Source organism: Falco punctatus (genome assembly GCF_963210335.1).
Source record: "Falco punctatus genome assembly, chromosome: Z".
NCBI classification, from domain to species: domain Eukaryota; kingdom Metazoa; phylum Chordata; class Aves; order Falconiformes; family Falconidae; genus Falco; species Falco punctatus.
The window spans coordinates 35,317,049-35,332,444 of NC_137586.1; the positions used below are offsets into that span (position 1 = coordinate 35,317,049).

General features: G+C 36.7%; 1 protein-coding gene across 2 annotated transcripts in view; it reads left to right on the plus strand.

Annotated features, from left to right (window-relative positions):
• The window catches only part of CCDC171 (coiled-coil domain containing 171), a 153,873-nt gene that overhangs the window by 28,238 nt on the left and 110,239 nt on the right, over nt 1–15,396 (plus strand). For both annotated transcript variants that reach the window (XM_080371857.1, XM_080371858.1), the window contains exons 7-9: nt 4,608–4,700; nt 6,013–6,173; nt 12,952–13,090. In XM_080371857.1, the coding sequence (XP_080227983.1) occupies nt 4,608–4,700; nt 6,013–6,173; nt 12,952–13,090 (393 nt within the window). The remainder of the gene's footprint in view (nt 1–4,607; nt 4,701–6,012; nt 6,174–12,951; nt 13,091–15,396) is intronic.

Here is a 15,396-nt window from a genome sequence, read left to right on the forward strand (position 1 = left end):
AGATACCTTTGTTCCTTAGATTAAGGCTGAAATTGACTCAGTTGAATATCTAAGGAAACTTTGGAGATGCCGTGAGTTTGTGTGTGATACCTTACTTAAGATGTCTGCCTTCATCTGTCCTATTTAGGTGCACGTGGAAATAAGGAATGACTGAATCTCCTTGAATTGTTTTCAGTATTGGATAAGGAAACACTTTGTAACCACTGCAGAACCCACTTTTTGGATCTGTCCTTCAAATAGATCTGTGATTTGGTCCTGACAAGAAGCTTTCCAAGCTAAATCAGAAAGGATTCCTATTGGGCACCCAGTTGAAAGACTGTGGTCTAGATGCCTGTGACCTGCAGCCTTTCTCTATGACCTGTTGTCCTGGTTTCGCACAGCTACCTCTTTCTAGGTAGATGTTGTGATGTGTTTGGACACATAGTTCACTAAGGGTACTGTTTCTCACCTTTTGTCTGATGCAAAGAGGTTTGCATGGCTAACATGCTTCTGGTAACAGTTTCTTTCTGTTTGTCAGATGGGAACACAAAACTCCTTTGCTCATCTCATTCCTCTTTTTGGAATTGTTAGTATGGTGTTACAGGCTAGGCTCATGGCTGACATCTCTTTCTTTTCCTTACGAAGTACGTAATGGATCATCCTCACTGGTAGAGCATGCAGCTTCTCATGGCAAGGGGAAGTGCATGTAAGTATCAGCAGAGCTTGTTTGAACCTTTACTAGCAAAATAGACAAGATTTTCTATATAGTCTTTTTTTTGTAGCTGTGTTCTTCCCAAACAAAACTTCAGACTCAGCTTGGAGTTCAGGTGCAACTTCTATGGCTGATGTGCACTTAGATAAATAGCAATCCAAGATTCGTTTCCTTAGAGCACTCTAAGCAAATCTGAATTTCTTTATATTTAATAGCTCTGTATTGCTTAGCAAAGCTTATGTGCTAATGGCTGGTTAGATATCTCTCATGAAGTTTTTGTTTTCCCACTAATTTCCCACTTACTTGCTGGCTTCTGACTGTTTAAATTTGCTAGATGTATGGTGAACCATAAACTTCAGCAATCAAATCATAGAACCCAGCAAAAAGAGTATTCATTGTCTCACCAGACACAGACAGCATCTACATGACTTCCTCAATTTACATATGTAATTTTTCTGCAAGCTCTTTTAAGGATCTAAATCTCTTCTGTGTAAGACAGCTGCTTATACTGATATGCTAAGATAAAGATTTACCTGAGTAATACTCTGAGGCTTTTGAAGAGAACATAATTCACTCTTCATCTTTGGCTTCTAGCAATACAAGAAATTGGTGGCAGTTCCTGTCAGATCCCTGACAGTGACTTGCCTTGAATGAAAATGTATTTTCTTTCTCTCCCTAGATCTTTATTTTCTGAAGGTCCAGTGAACTAGTGTAAAAAGGTTTTAAAAATCAAAATTGGAACAAACTACTGGTACATAGCAAAGCTTTAAAGAATCAAACTGTAGAAGATGATGAGCTTTAAAAGCAAGAATAAGGTGTTGAGACTCCTAACATTGTGAAGAAACCCCAGTTTTGAACAAGTGAATTTTCTCCTGCCTTTATATAGCGATGTGATCTGTAAGATGATACTTACCTGCCAAATAAATATTTTGCTTTCTAATTTAAAATTTAATTACCCTATGTGCACTATCTCGAATCTCTGAATACTTTCCATTGGGATACCTGTCAGGTACATCTAGCTCTTGGTTGGTCAGTGCCTAGGGTTCGTACCTCGTTTACAGTAGGCCAGGCTAACTGTCCTGCTTGTAATTAGGAGCCTGTTTCTCACATTCCAGAGACAATCAGAAACGTATGTAGCTGAAACACTAGTTTTGCCAGTGTTTCTCTTTTTACGGGCATGCTAATTGATTCTTCAGTGACTTGTGACAACTCAAAACAAATGAACCATCTACAAGTATGTCTGTTTCTAAAGTGAAGTGCTTTTATTTCAGGACAGCAAAGGAATGATATGTTGGCACCTCTTAAGGTGTGCTTGCTTCTGCATCTCTTCCCTCATTGTCCCAGGATTTTCTTAGGACTGAAGTTTCTATATTTCTGGGAGTTTGTCTCCTTTGTATAATGTGTCTTCTCCTTGCAGTTAGTGTCGTGTCATGTTGGCTTGAGGAGACAGACTGCTTTTAAAGTACCATGAACCAGACCTGTATGCTCTGTTTGGAAGAATGTGATTGCTCCAATTTTTAATTCTTGCAGATGCTTTCACTCAAGCTGTTACTTATTCTTCCTGGTGTTATTGTTCTTCTTGGGACTGATGAAATCTAACAGTTCTAGGGGGGCTTCATTTGAGAGAGTGTGTTAGCCATTTTGATAATGTCTTGCATCTCTGGTTTCAGCTGGAGAGGGGCTGACATGAAGGCATAGTTCTACTTTGGACTGGTGCTTAGGAAATAAAGTAAGAGTTAATTCAAATGCAGTACAGAGCTAGTGAATTAGTAAGTTATACCTAAAAACTTCACTTGCAGAATCACTTTTTTCTTTTTCCATTTCAGCGTTCACTATGAGAATAGGCACTTGAACAAAACAGAAAAGCATTTTTGCTCTTGAGGGTATGCAGTGAAATATTCTCAGTGAAATCTCTGTTCACTCTATTTAAAAAAAAATTAATTTTCCAATTGTTTTTTAAAAATGATATTTTCAGAATGTTGTGATAGGTACCTTCCTCACTGTTTCCTTTATTCTTCTCTTCAAACTTTTATTATTTTCAGGCAGACTTTTAAAATATTAATAAAAAAGAAATTAAATCCACGTCACTCATTTATTGTTCACTGACTGCTTTTACTAGGCTGGCAGTGTTGTTGTGTAAAACTATCCTGTTGACAGATTTGACCTGTTGGAGGATGCTAAGGAGTCCTTCCAAATTGAAGCAGGAGGTAGTTCGCCAGTTCTTCATTAAGGGCAAAGAGGAGTAGGATCTGATGTTTGCAAGGAGTAGTACTGCGAAGAGTCTAAATCAAGCTATTTTTCAAAAGAATCTTAGCAATATGGAAGTACAATGTTTGTGCAGGATTTGTGATTTTTTTTTTATCAAGTGTGTTAAACAGGTAGAATCCTGGGAAGAGGCAAAGTTTAAGCCTTTTGACAGCCCTTACTGTGGAGGAGCTTTTGTAAGCTCTATGCAGTTGCTGCTTTTTTCTTTAGCAGGCCTTCCATGGATGTCAGTTTCAAAAGTCTTTCCTTTTGTGTGTGTGTGTGGTTATACAAAGTTTAAATTTATGCCAAGAGCTTTTATTTTAACAAGTTAATGTTTCTCTCTTTTCTTTTAAATGTTCAGAAGCAAAATGCAGTCTTGCATACTTGCTACTTTGTTTTACTTTTACAAAATCTGTAACTTTCATTGTATTTATATAACCTTCTTATGTTAAGTGACTTTTTAATATTAATTCCTTTTTCTTGATCTGCCTGATTTAACTTGAAGCCAAGAGACATTTTGGGATGATTTTTAGTTTTCAACCCAATTATGAAAGTGAAAAGAGAAGATTTTATTGATAGAAAACAGTGTAGTTAAAATTGCATGTGCATTTCCATTATAGCAGATCTTTAGTTACTGCTTTTGGTAAAAGTATTTTTCCAGATGAAATTCTATGTCTAGGCCTTTGTCTGCGAATACTGATCTGGTGATTTCTTTTGTGTTTATTGTAACTTGAATTTTTTTCAGCTTGGATCACTTAAAAGTTTGATAAAAATATAAACTACTTGAACTTTTTATAGGCAATCCAAATTACAAGTAGATTCTTAGCATAGTCATTTGCATTTTTGTGCTTTTCTAAATCTTATAAGAATGGATAAGAAAGATGTAGCAGCTTAATTTGGAGAATCCCATTTTGCTTAAACTATGCATGCATGTACAGGTGTTCTGTGTAATGAGATATAGTAACTGATTAAAGTACTCGGGTATTTGATAAATGAGATCATGAGCATCCTGATAATTGCTAGACAAAATCATAACAGAAGAGTTACAGGTCAAGGAACATAGCAGTAAAAAAATACTAGGTTAATGCTTTGAAATGTTAGAGAGTTTACAGGTTTTTGTTGTAAGGAAACTGACTAGTCTAGGGCTGCAAAGCAATCTGTTCTGGGCACCTTGCCTGGAAATTCGGTGCCAAAGCCAACATATTTTTGAGGAATTTTGTATCTTCTCTGTGCTTCATCTGCCTTGTTGCTGAAATTGTAGATACTCTATTGATACCTCGTATTTTGGAACATACAGGGTGTGGTTATTTTGTTTCAGGTGACAACCTTGGTGTAAAAGCAAATAATGAGGGAGTAAGTAGAATGTTTAACTTGGCCTTTCTGCTTTCCGACTTCAGCTGCAGTTTTCGTGATTATAAAAAAATGTATCAACAACATAATGCTACAGAAATGTCTTTAAATAAATAAAAAGTAATAATTTAGTATTCTAGATGTGTAGAATTTGTTTTTATATGTATTTCTTGGTATGAGTTCTCACAGTTCCAAAGTACAAGTAGTTCAGATATATCAGGTTGTTGTATGGAGTTGTGATATACTGAATGAATAGAGTAGTCTTTGTGTCATGTTTACCACCTCTCTGGACTTAAATTTCTTCAAAATACACTTTCAGGCAGCTACAGTGAGAATAAAGAAACTGCAAGAAAACATTGAAGCAGAGAGAGCAGCACATTTGGAATCCGAATTCAATTTGGAGATCATCCAGGTAAACTTTTTGTTAAATGTTTTGTAGATGTTTACAGTAAAACAGTTGATAACATTGTAAAGATACAGTCTTCCAAAAATGTTAAGACTGCTTATTTACTTTAGTGAAAACTGAACAGTCTTTTCTGCAACAAGTGCCAAAATTGTAATAGCTAATACGTAAGGAGAGAATAGAAGAATACCTGCTTTTCAGGGAACATTAAAGTTATTATAATAGGTAATGAAATGTCACATTTGTAAGTTTGAGAATTCCCACTAGCAGTTAAATAGTGAGGGGAAAGGAAATGTTTCACAGTAGTTGAACGCTATACTACTGTTTATGTGTCTTGCCCTGTATCTTTTGAATGGGCGTTTAGAGGTATTTGGCAATGCAGTGCATACATCCAGCTTCTCTAGGAGTGAGTTCAATGCATCCTGAAACTGCAGTTCGAAGTATAATTATTCAGAGTACATTTTAGCTTCAATCAAATTTATGGTATCTGCAGTTACCAGTAAAGATTGATTATATGAAAAAATGTAGCGTACAGACTTGAATAGTAAGTCTTTGTATTGCTAAACTCTCTCTCATGGAGTTTGACCCAGCATGCCAGTAATGGTTTATTTTAAAAAGCAAGAGAGAAAAAGCTAAATGATGGTTGCTCTGGTAATTTCATACGAACTAACAAGCCTTTCAGACTGGACTTTTGAAACACTAAGTGGGGAAAAAAAAAGGGAATTTTGTTACCTGTTTTCTTCTTTTCTGAGCAACAAAAATAAATGCTGCTCTTCTTCAGTTATTTTCTTATTCTCATGATTTTCTCTATTTATAGGCACTTAAATTTTTTAAAGTGACGATTACCAGCAGAAAGCAAAGATTTAGTTTTCTTATTTTCCTCTCTCTACTTCTACAACATACAAAGGCGCTGGGAGGGTAACATTCCTTAAAGTGAATGGCTAGTGAAGTTTTCTTCCTCGTTGATATACATGAAGAAGCTTCAAGTGTGCTTTGTGCTGAGTGGAAGTTAATCCCACACTTTCATGAGTCTACTTGAAAATTATAATTCCCGTGAAAAACTTCAGTAGTAACTGAAAAAGGAAAAATCCGTCTACCACCAAAAGAAATAAAAGGTGCTTTTGGTCGGTGTACCTGTTTGTCTCCATTTTGAACTGTATGCATTCATACAATTTTACATGTGTTCAATGCTTTCTATGTTTATACTTCCACACAGAATTAATGGAATAGTTACCTGTAAAGGAGAACAGAATGTAAACAGCATTAAAGGTCATGATAGTTTTTCCTAACTTGCTTTAATTGCTTTCTTATCACTTGGTAGTTAAGAATTCGAGACCTTGAAGGAGCTTTGCAGGTGGAAAAAGCCAGCCACTCAGAAGCTCTTTCGGATTTAGAAATGATCAAGAAAGAGTTCAAAGAGGTAGAAAATGCATATGAGAGAGAAAAACACAATGCCCAAGAGAACTTGGAAAAACTCAATGTGTAAGTTACCTTTCAAATTAATTGTAAAATGGCAGTAGATGGTTTGAGTACCACTTGCAGTTTACATTCTCGATAGTGTTCAGTCACAAGAAAGCAACACAATCTGATGCAATTTACCAAACCAAGCCAAGGTTCAGAACCTGGCATTCCATTTATAATGGGTCCGTATCAGTAACCATACATATGATGGGTAGGCAGAGAAAATAACCAATCTGTTATAGATTATGTGCCAAAGCAAAAGTGTTGAAAATTATGGTTATGATAGGGTTGGCCCACCAGTAGTGTTTGGGAGGAAAACATACATGTTTATGACGAAAACATAAGTTGCAGGTTTATAACACTTCTTTTCTCTGTTTACACTTACATTCTTGTGAAAACATTACTTTTCAGTTTAGTGAGCCAGATGAATCTCTAAGACTTCTGTCTAGAAGTTGTGTATAATTTATAGTGGATAATTTCATTTTCAGCTTTTGCATAACTGTAGGAAGTTTTTAACATGGTAATGAAAAATAGAAAAAAGGGGTTGAAGTGTGTGAGGGCAGATGAAATTACTTGGGATTCCTTTCCTGTTCAGCACAAGCTGCTGTGTCTGTGGTAACAGACAGTTTTTGGAAGAATTTGAAGGCTTTGTTATATTCCCCAGGCAGGTATAGGATGCGCAGTACTGAGTCTTCTTCCCTGGCTGAATCAAGTATATATTGGGGTGAGAAAATGTCAGGAAGAAGAATGGCGTTGGAAGATAGATAATTGAGGAATATGTGAAATAAAGGATGGTAGGAGGTGAAGTTTATGGGAAGAGGAGGTTTAAGAAGACTTGAAGTGGGTGGTGCACAATGGGGCTGTGGGAAGAGACTCAAGCTAGTAGAGTGGGTTGGAAAAGGAGCTGGCATCTCTTATCTAGGATTATATGAGTCTGTACACAGAGGTATTTATGTTGACGTATTCATACAAACAATAGTTGAGAACAAAAGAAACTGGTTTTCCTAGAACTAAGGAAGTTTGTGGGCCTGAGAAAGTCTTTCTGTATGCATGTTTACAGAGGTGGTTTTAGTAATATAGTTGAAACCTGTGCTGTATTATGAACACCTTAGAGCTCTTCATTAAACTAAGGCCAAAAGAAGTCTGAATGTAAGGTTGTGCATTTAGATAAACCAGAGTTGTATTAAAAAAATTAAAGCTTTTTTCCTAAGGAAAGGAAAAATTTTTTATGTAAAAAAATTTGTGAAAATGTGTGAAATACATTGTGATAGTAATCTAATGTGATGCTTCAGGAAGACTGCAGTCTTCACAGCTGGGAAACTGAATAAGTATATTTCAAGATTCTCTATGGTCCTAAAATAACATAATTTAATTAAACTGTACTCCCATCCTGCCTGGTTGTTTTTGCTTTGAGCATGAGTTCTGTGGCAGCAACATACATGTCACTAAACCAATACCAAGTTCTTTGCCTTTCTTTGAACTGGAGAAGGCCTGGACCACTGATGTAACATTTCACTTTTTGTTGTTTTACTTTAAAAAAGCTCTTTTGTGTTCAGAACAGCCTTGTTTGGAGGAATGGCTGTTGGATCAGTAGTTTTTACCTAACAAGCTACTTCACTCTGTAGCACATCATGCAAACATATTCAGTCCTGAAAGGACTGTAAATGTATTACACTGGGAGTTATGTATCAGTAAAACAAGTGGATTCTCAGGGTTTCTAGTGTGTTTAGCATTTTAGTGCTTGAATTTGTCTGTCTTGAGTTATTTTAAACTTTGATTACACTGGTTCTCTCAGGTATGCCCATCTATTTTAGCAAATTCTCATTTTCATGTTGCTACAAGGTATTTTATCTTAGATATCTGTGCCCAGTAATAGTTATCAGTTAAGTTCCTCTCATGAAGATTCCTTTTGTCCCCACAGAAAGTTCATAAAATATCAGTACTGCATCTACACTTTTAAGAACAGTTCTGGTTGGTTGATTTCACCATGCTAGATCCCAGTCTCCCAAAGTGGTATGCGCGTGCATTTAAATTTCCTTAACAGTTTTTCACAGCATTTAATTCTGAATTATGTTTCTCAGGTGAGCAAAGACCTTTTGTCTCAAGAAGTAGCCTTAAATGGAGTACTGCCTGCACATGGAGTGATGCTGATCAGTTGTTATCATGTGGAGAGCCCCACTATCCCTTTAGGTGGTGAACATGAGTACTCTCTCAACAACTCTGTATTTTTTTCTAAACACTTAGAAATTGCAAATTACACTCCACTAAGTTAGTGACAGACATTTGAGTCTTTAAGGCCTGAATGATTCTATTATTAGTATGAATATGTTCTGAGAATCAAGAGATGAATTGTGAGGTAAAATGTAAGCTAATTAGGAGCATTTTTAATTATACCTTAAACATCCAGACCATTAGAACTTTACAAGTTTTACCACAAGGTTAACTTCTTAAATTTTAAATTAGTAATGTTAGTTTAAAATTGTGAAAATCTGTAAGTAGTAATTTCCCAACTAAGTCTTTGAGAGACTCTGGAAGATACTTTTCTATATTAGATTATTCAACCCAGCATAAGGATAATGGTTAAATATCGAATTACATTGCTGCATTCAGTAGTGTATTATTCTTTGTGAGGATCTGTTATCTAGACGCATGAAACTTTTTTTGAGAAGTGAAGTTTTTTGTGGTTAGGGTAGTTCTGGTCTGTGAAAATTACATTTTGGAAAAATGGGAAGAATTGCATTATTTTATTTGATAAGATAGATAGGGACTGTGAGAACTTATTCTCAAAAAGAAAATTTGTTTTTCAGATACTGTATTTCTTTGTCTGGAATTGCTGTAGGAAATACCTGAATATATGTATTTGTTTTGGCAAACGCCTGGAAATACAGTTCTTATAGTTATGGTACCAGTTGCATTAGGAACTTTGATACTGGTGCTTACAGAGAAGTAAGTACTTGTGTTACTAAAATACGACAAGAACCATAAACAGCCTTCCTCTTTTCCTCTGAACTGGATTCCCAGGAAAGCAGATTTGCCCTATTTTGGTTTTCATTTTGTATGGAGAAGAATTTGTGCCTACTTAAAGCACCTGTTCTGTTTGTTAATTGGATATCATAATAAACTTTGCCTAACACCCAAACAGTGTCTTTCACTACATGCAGTTGTCTGTCGATACAGGCAATTACTCCTAGTAGCTTTTGCCAACTGAGTTTTCAAAAAACAGATTATTTTCTGTGATATCAGAGAATGCAAACTTTGGCATGAAAGTTAACACAGTTAAACAGATGATTTTGTTAATAGAGCCTGAAGAAACAGCTTATCCTTACAATTTTGTTAGTCCAGTCACCTAAACTTCCAGAGTTCTATGAAGATAGGTAGTGAAGGTCAAGCTTTATCTCAGATTGATGTCAAAATACCTGGTTCCCTTGAGGTAATTACATGGGGTGGGCATGTACTGCCTGATCTGTTTCCTGTGCCTTTTTTATTCTTTTAAGTATACAAGTATCAGTAACACTGGTGAATATCAGTGATTGCTTTCACCAGAGCCTTTCAGAGAGAATACAAAAGCCTTTGATCTACTTACTTTTGAAGGCTGTGGTCCTTCAACTTCAGACTATGTCAAGAGCATGGCTTTTTCTTTTAAGCCATGGTTTGGCATCCTAACAAATTTTCCCTTTTTCTGAAAGAGTCCCATGAGTTTGTCTTTAAGCCTTAGTCTTTGGAAAGTCTTGGAGACTTTCATTTGTTGCACTAGAACACTTGTATATCTTTTTTGCTGGACTTGATGTAGGATACATGATACCAAAGTGGGAAGATATACAAACCTGTTAGAATTTATTTTCTCAGGAAAAGATGGCTTTAATAACTGAAACCAAGTAAACAGGCTTTTCTGGGTTGCATAATTTATTAATTAGCTCTGAATCCAGTATCACTATGTAAATTGGAAGCAACATGGGATTTGGGTCTCCATGTGAATTTACTTTTCTTGAAGAGTGAGAGCATGACATAGAATAAATTGGAACCGCTTTTGCTGTATTTCTGAAAGCTGTGGGAGTAGAAGCTACTTTGGAGGATGAAACAGGCAAGTTCTTTCCGTAAGAATAAGTAACCATCTACAGCTAAAAGAAAAAATACCAGGCAGGCTGATGCAGAAGCACATAGGTATTTGGAGGACTGCTGAAGTAGTCCTTCAGCTAAAAAGGTACATTGACCTATAAGAAAGAAGTCAAAGTCAGAAAGTGACAATACTGATTCAAAAGTTTCAAAGTTGGAAGAGCTTTGAGGCCTTTGCATTGTTTTAAATTCTAGTGAGACAGCGATAGGAGAAGACAAAAAAAAAAAGACACCTGGATGGATGTTCACGCTGCTAAGAGTTACATCAAAGAACAGTTCAGGTTGAAAGCGATTGCAGGAGATCTATAGATTGCAGGATCAGGTATGAGATCAGGTTGCTCAGGGCTTCATACAGTTAGGTCTTGAAAACTCCAAGAATAGAGATGGCAGAACATATTCAGGAACCATTGTTCCATTGTTTGACTCTCATTAAGGTGGAAAGATTCTCCTTATCTGAGTCTCTTTGGATTTGATTTGTGGCTGTTGTGTCTTGTCCTCTAGCCATGTGTTGCTGTAAAGTGACTGGCTGTATCTTCTTGATAACCTCCCTTTAGACGCTGGGGGGCCTGTTATACACCCTGTAGTTATCTCTTCTCCAGCCTGAATGTACCAAGTTCCTTCAGTTCTTGTATGTACTTCAGACCCCAGTCATGTTGGTGACCCACTGCAACTTCATTCCACCTTTTTTCCTGTGTTACAGGGAAGGTGTGTGCTTAAAAGTGGTCATTATCCTAGATGTGTTTTAATGAGTGTCAAATAAAAGGTGATTAATCACTTCCCTTGATCTTCTGGCTATGCTACTAGTAATACAGCCCAGGATGCTGTTACCTATGTCTACTTATATGCCATGCTACTGCTTTATGGCTAGTTTGCTGTCTGCCAAGATTATCAGGTTCTTTTTGAGCATGGCTGCTTCCCAGCCAGTTACCAGCCACATTGCTTCATGGGGCTATTGCTTCCTAAGTTTAGATATTTGCATATGTTCTTGTTGAATCTCAGAAGGTTCATGCTGGCCTGTTCTTCCTCTCTAAGTTGTAGGGAATGGCCACCTTTCTCTTGAGTATATCAACTCTGTAGTGTTGTAACCTACCCTGACCCAGTTCACTGTTATCTGCAGATTTTATCTGCAGTCCAAGACTGCACTCTTGGACTAACCCAGGTGATGGATAAAGATGTTAAACAGGTTCTCATACAGACTCCTGGAGCATTCTAATTGATATCAGCCACCACCGTCAGAGCTTTACCATCAAACCGTTTTTATCAGTGTTGTAGTTCACATCTAGTCTGAAAACGTGGCTATAAAAATACTGTGTGAGACAGTGCCAAAAGTCTTGATAAAGCTGTTATATTTAGTCTCATTGTTCTCCTTTTGTCCACAGATCTGGTCATTTTGTCATGGAATATAACTGGGTTGGCTAAACATGATTTAGCCTTGGTAAATTCTCACTGACTGTTCCAAATATCTTTTTCTTTTTCTTTCATAAGCCCAGACATTTGTTCCAAGAGGGCTTGCTCCATGACCTTCCTGGGACTGAGGTGAAGCTAACTGGTCTGTAGTTCCTTAGCTTGTTCTTTTGCCCTTTTCTGAATATAAGGGTGAAATTTGCCTTTCTCCATTTGCCAGGGACCTCCCCCAGTCTCTGTGACCTTTTAAAGATGATAATGAGCAGCCTGGCTGTGACATTGGCCAGTTTTGTCAGAACCTTTGAGTGCAGGTGAGCTGGCATCTTCAATTTCTATGGGTTGACTTCTTCCAAGTAATCCTGGACTCAATCCTCTCCTACTGCTAGCAGCTGTTCTCCTCTTTGAGCACTTCTCCTGATTGCAGAGGTTTGGGTGACCTTGTCCAGGAAGACTGTGGCAAAAAAGGCATTGAGTGCAGTGACCTTCTCTGCGTCTACTATTGATAAATTGCCTAGTCTGTGTAGAAGCAGGTTGGTATTTTCTTTCTTACCTTAATGTAGTGGTAAGATCTGTTTGCAATGTCTTTGTCATCCTTTGCAAACATCAGTTCTACGTGAATTTTTGGGTTTCTTGACACCGTGTGTACATACTCAGGCAGTCTTTCTAAATTCTTCCTTGGATTCCTGTCCCTACTTCTGTCTCCTATATGCTGCTGTTTGGCCTTGTAGCTTTCTCATGAGTGGCCTTTTTATCCGTGCCAGGCTCTTTATGCATCTGTTTTCCTGAGTACCAGGAGAACTGATAAGAGTACAAAAAGTGTTTGAAATTTTGGGAAGTCTGCTGGTGGGAAAATTTGAAGTCATGCCATTCTGAGTACAGTATAGACAGGTATGTGAAAATTTTAGGAGCAAACTTTGTATGTGAGATCAGGGTCGATTATGCAAGATGTGACAATCTTTATGAAGATTTAATTAACTATTAATTAAAAATGTGATTAATTATGTTTATTATATGTAACTTGGAGGCCATATCCCAACGGGCAAATGAATTTATGACTGGAAACCTAATACAAGCATTGGTAACTGAAAAGAGCGTAGCCACTTCTTGAAACTTCGTTCTTAGAATATATGACTTTCTTCAGTTAAAAAAAAAAAGTGCCATTTTAGGAGCCATATGATGTACTAACATATGTGCCATATCCATTTATTATCATCTTTAAAATTATATAGTATAATTGACTATACATTTTTGATGAAAATTCTCTAATGCTGAAACTTTCCAGATTAGAAAGGGAGCGTTTCTCCACAAACCAGCAAATGAATCAGAAGATTGATGAAAAGAAGAGGGTAATTAAAGACCTTTCTGAGAGACTAGAGGATAATGAAAAAACCTGCAGAGAATTACAGGAGGAACTTGCAATGGTAAGACAAAAGGCCTGTGGCACTCATTGTTAGTGTTTTTTAAGCATACTGTGAACATAATCTGCGTTTGCTGTGTTGAACTGTGGAAGAACTCTGCCATTGTGTTACTCTGATTTTACTTCCTACTTTGTCATGTAAAACGCATAAATATAGCTAATATGCTGGAGAAGCTAATTTGAAAATGCATTTAAAGTGGTACACCATGTATTTAACTGAAGATTATTTGCGGAAAACAATTTTTGTAAAAGTATGGGGTATGAGTAAAGAGTAACTTGTGTTTGCATTCCTAGTAAAGATGACAGTTTGTAGATATGAATTATGATTCCTTGTAGAGAATATTCTGTCTTTCTACCCAAGTTTTTTTCTTCTGCAAGTGTTACTAGCTACCATTTAGGCTTGTTTATTTATATTTCACATAACATACTGGTTTTAGTGTGAGCATTTGACTAAAAATTGGTTGAAAATTGCTTGTTTGAAGGTGACAAAGCAGAGTTGTTTTTTTGGTTTTTTTTTTTTTTTTTTGGCATGGATTTGCCATGTTGGATGTGTTTAGTGGATTATTTTCTGATCTTTTTTTCCAGTTTATGTGACCAATTGGGGCTTTCCCACTGTCTCTGCCCACCTCAAATTTGAATAACAATTTTGCCACCCTGTTCCATAGCATCAGGGACAAGGCAAAGATCTTAGGATATCTTGAAAACCATCTCTCCTTACATTGTGTAGCGGCATTTACAGTATTTCTGTACTTCATCAGTATAAACCTTTTGGATACTGTCTTGCAAATTTCTCCTCTTTCTCTCTCCTGGAGCTCTGAATATGAAAGGTAAATAGGGTGTATTCCCTGCTGCTTATAGGCATTGTGCTAATCAGTGAGCAGGAGCAGGGACCAGCATCAGAGGAATCACAGGATCTTCAGACTTCCTGGTGTCTTCTGTTAGTTGGAGTTATTCCATACATTGTCTTAGTGTTACCCACTTCCCAGACATACTGGTGGCTAATACATGGAAGAAAAATTGAATAACCGCTCCCCCCCCCCCCCCCCCCCCCCCCCCCCCCCCCATTCTGGGAGAATAACAGTTTCTTCCATGCAAGTATTAATGTGTTAAAAGGCATTTACTGGCCTAGTTAACCTGAAAAAGTCATCAGTCACAAAAGGAATATGAAGAGACAAAAGCAACTGTCTCACCTAACTACAGTCAATAATGATTGCTATGTATAAATACAAAATACAATTCCAAGCTGAAAAATTTCTACCAGGAACGTAGAGCACTTGCTAGCCATCACTGTGAGATGAGATTTCATTTTGTGTTCCTTAATAAAATGTATGTTATACCTGACAAGAATTCGGGACAAAATTCTGTGCATGATCAAGGTTTCTGGTGAGGGCAACAGCATTAAATGGTGTACTCAAAATGAACATTACGTTACTGAAAAGTAAAAAGCAGAATAAATTGTCTCAGTTAGAAGAACTGTCTTATTCACAGAGCTGGTTATTTTAATTGTTTTATTGGAACAATTTCAAACCACAAGACTGTCTTGAACAAGTAATAAAAATACTCATTTTCTGAGGAGTTGTATTAGTGGTCCCCTGTGGGATTAGATTTTTATCACCTTGGATGGCTTTGTGTTTTTCCTGAAGATTTTTGTATTTGTTTGGGAAACAGGAACGCCTGTGTGTGGTCTTGTTTACTCAGTCTGGACAGCTTTTAGTTATTTTTCTTCCCAAAATGAAAAAACAGAAGGCTCTAGCAGAAGCTAAGTGTTGATAACATTTCATATACTGTTATTAGGCTTCCCTATACCCGTACTAAAGTTGTGTGAAATTGCCAGTGTGTGCTCTTCCCTTCATTTCCCCCTCCTGTGCTTTTTTGATCTATTCATTACTTTCTTATATTTTATAGTATTATTAGGCATTCTGATTGTGTCCTTTCCACTCCAGTCTGATAATCTTATATTGGTTTCTCACTGTACTGCTATAATACCAGTTAATGTTTTTGTTTCTAAAATACTTGGGAAATAAACCCAAATAATTGTTTTTAGAGAAGCAGACTTATGCAGGAAAAAAATACATTCTTTGGAAACTATATGAAAACTTTTTTTTTTTTTTTCTTTAAATAGCTCAGTTGAATGTATGGTAAAGTAGTTAGGTTGCTTTTAATTTTAAATATCAGCATGTAGCAGAAGTTTGCCAGAAATTTGCATGGATCAAATGTGATAGGATCTGTTGGTATCAAACAAAATTGCTTATGAACATTCAACATGAGCAGGTTCTCAAGATTTCCATTATGTTTTTCTGAGGAAGTTAG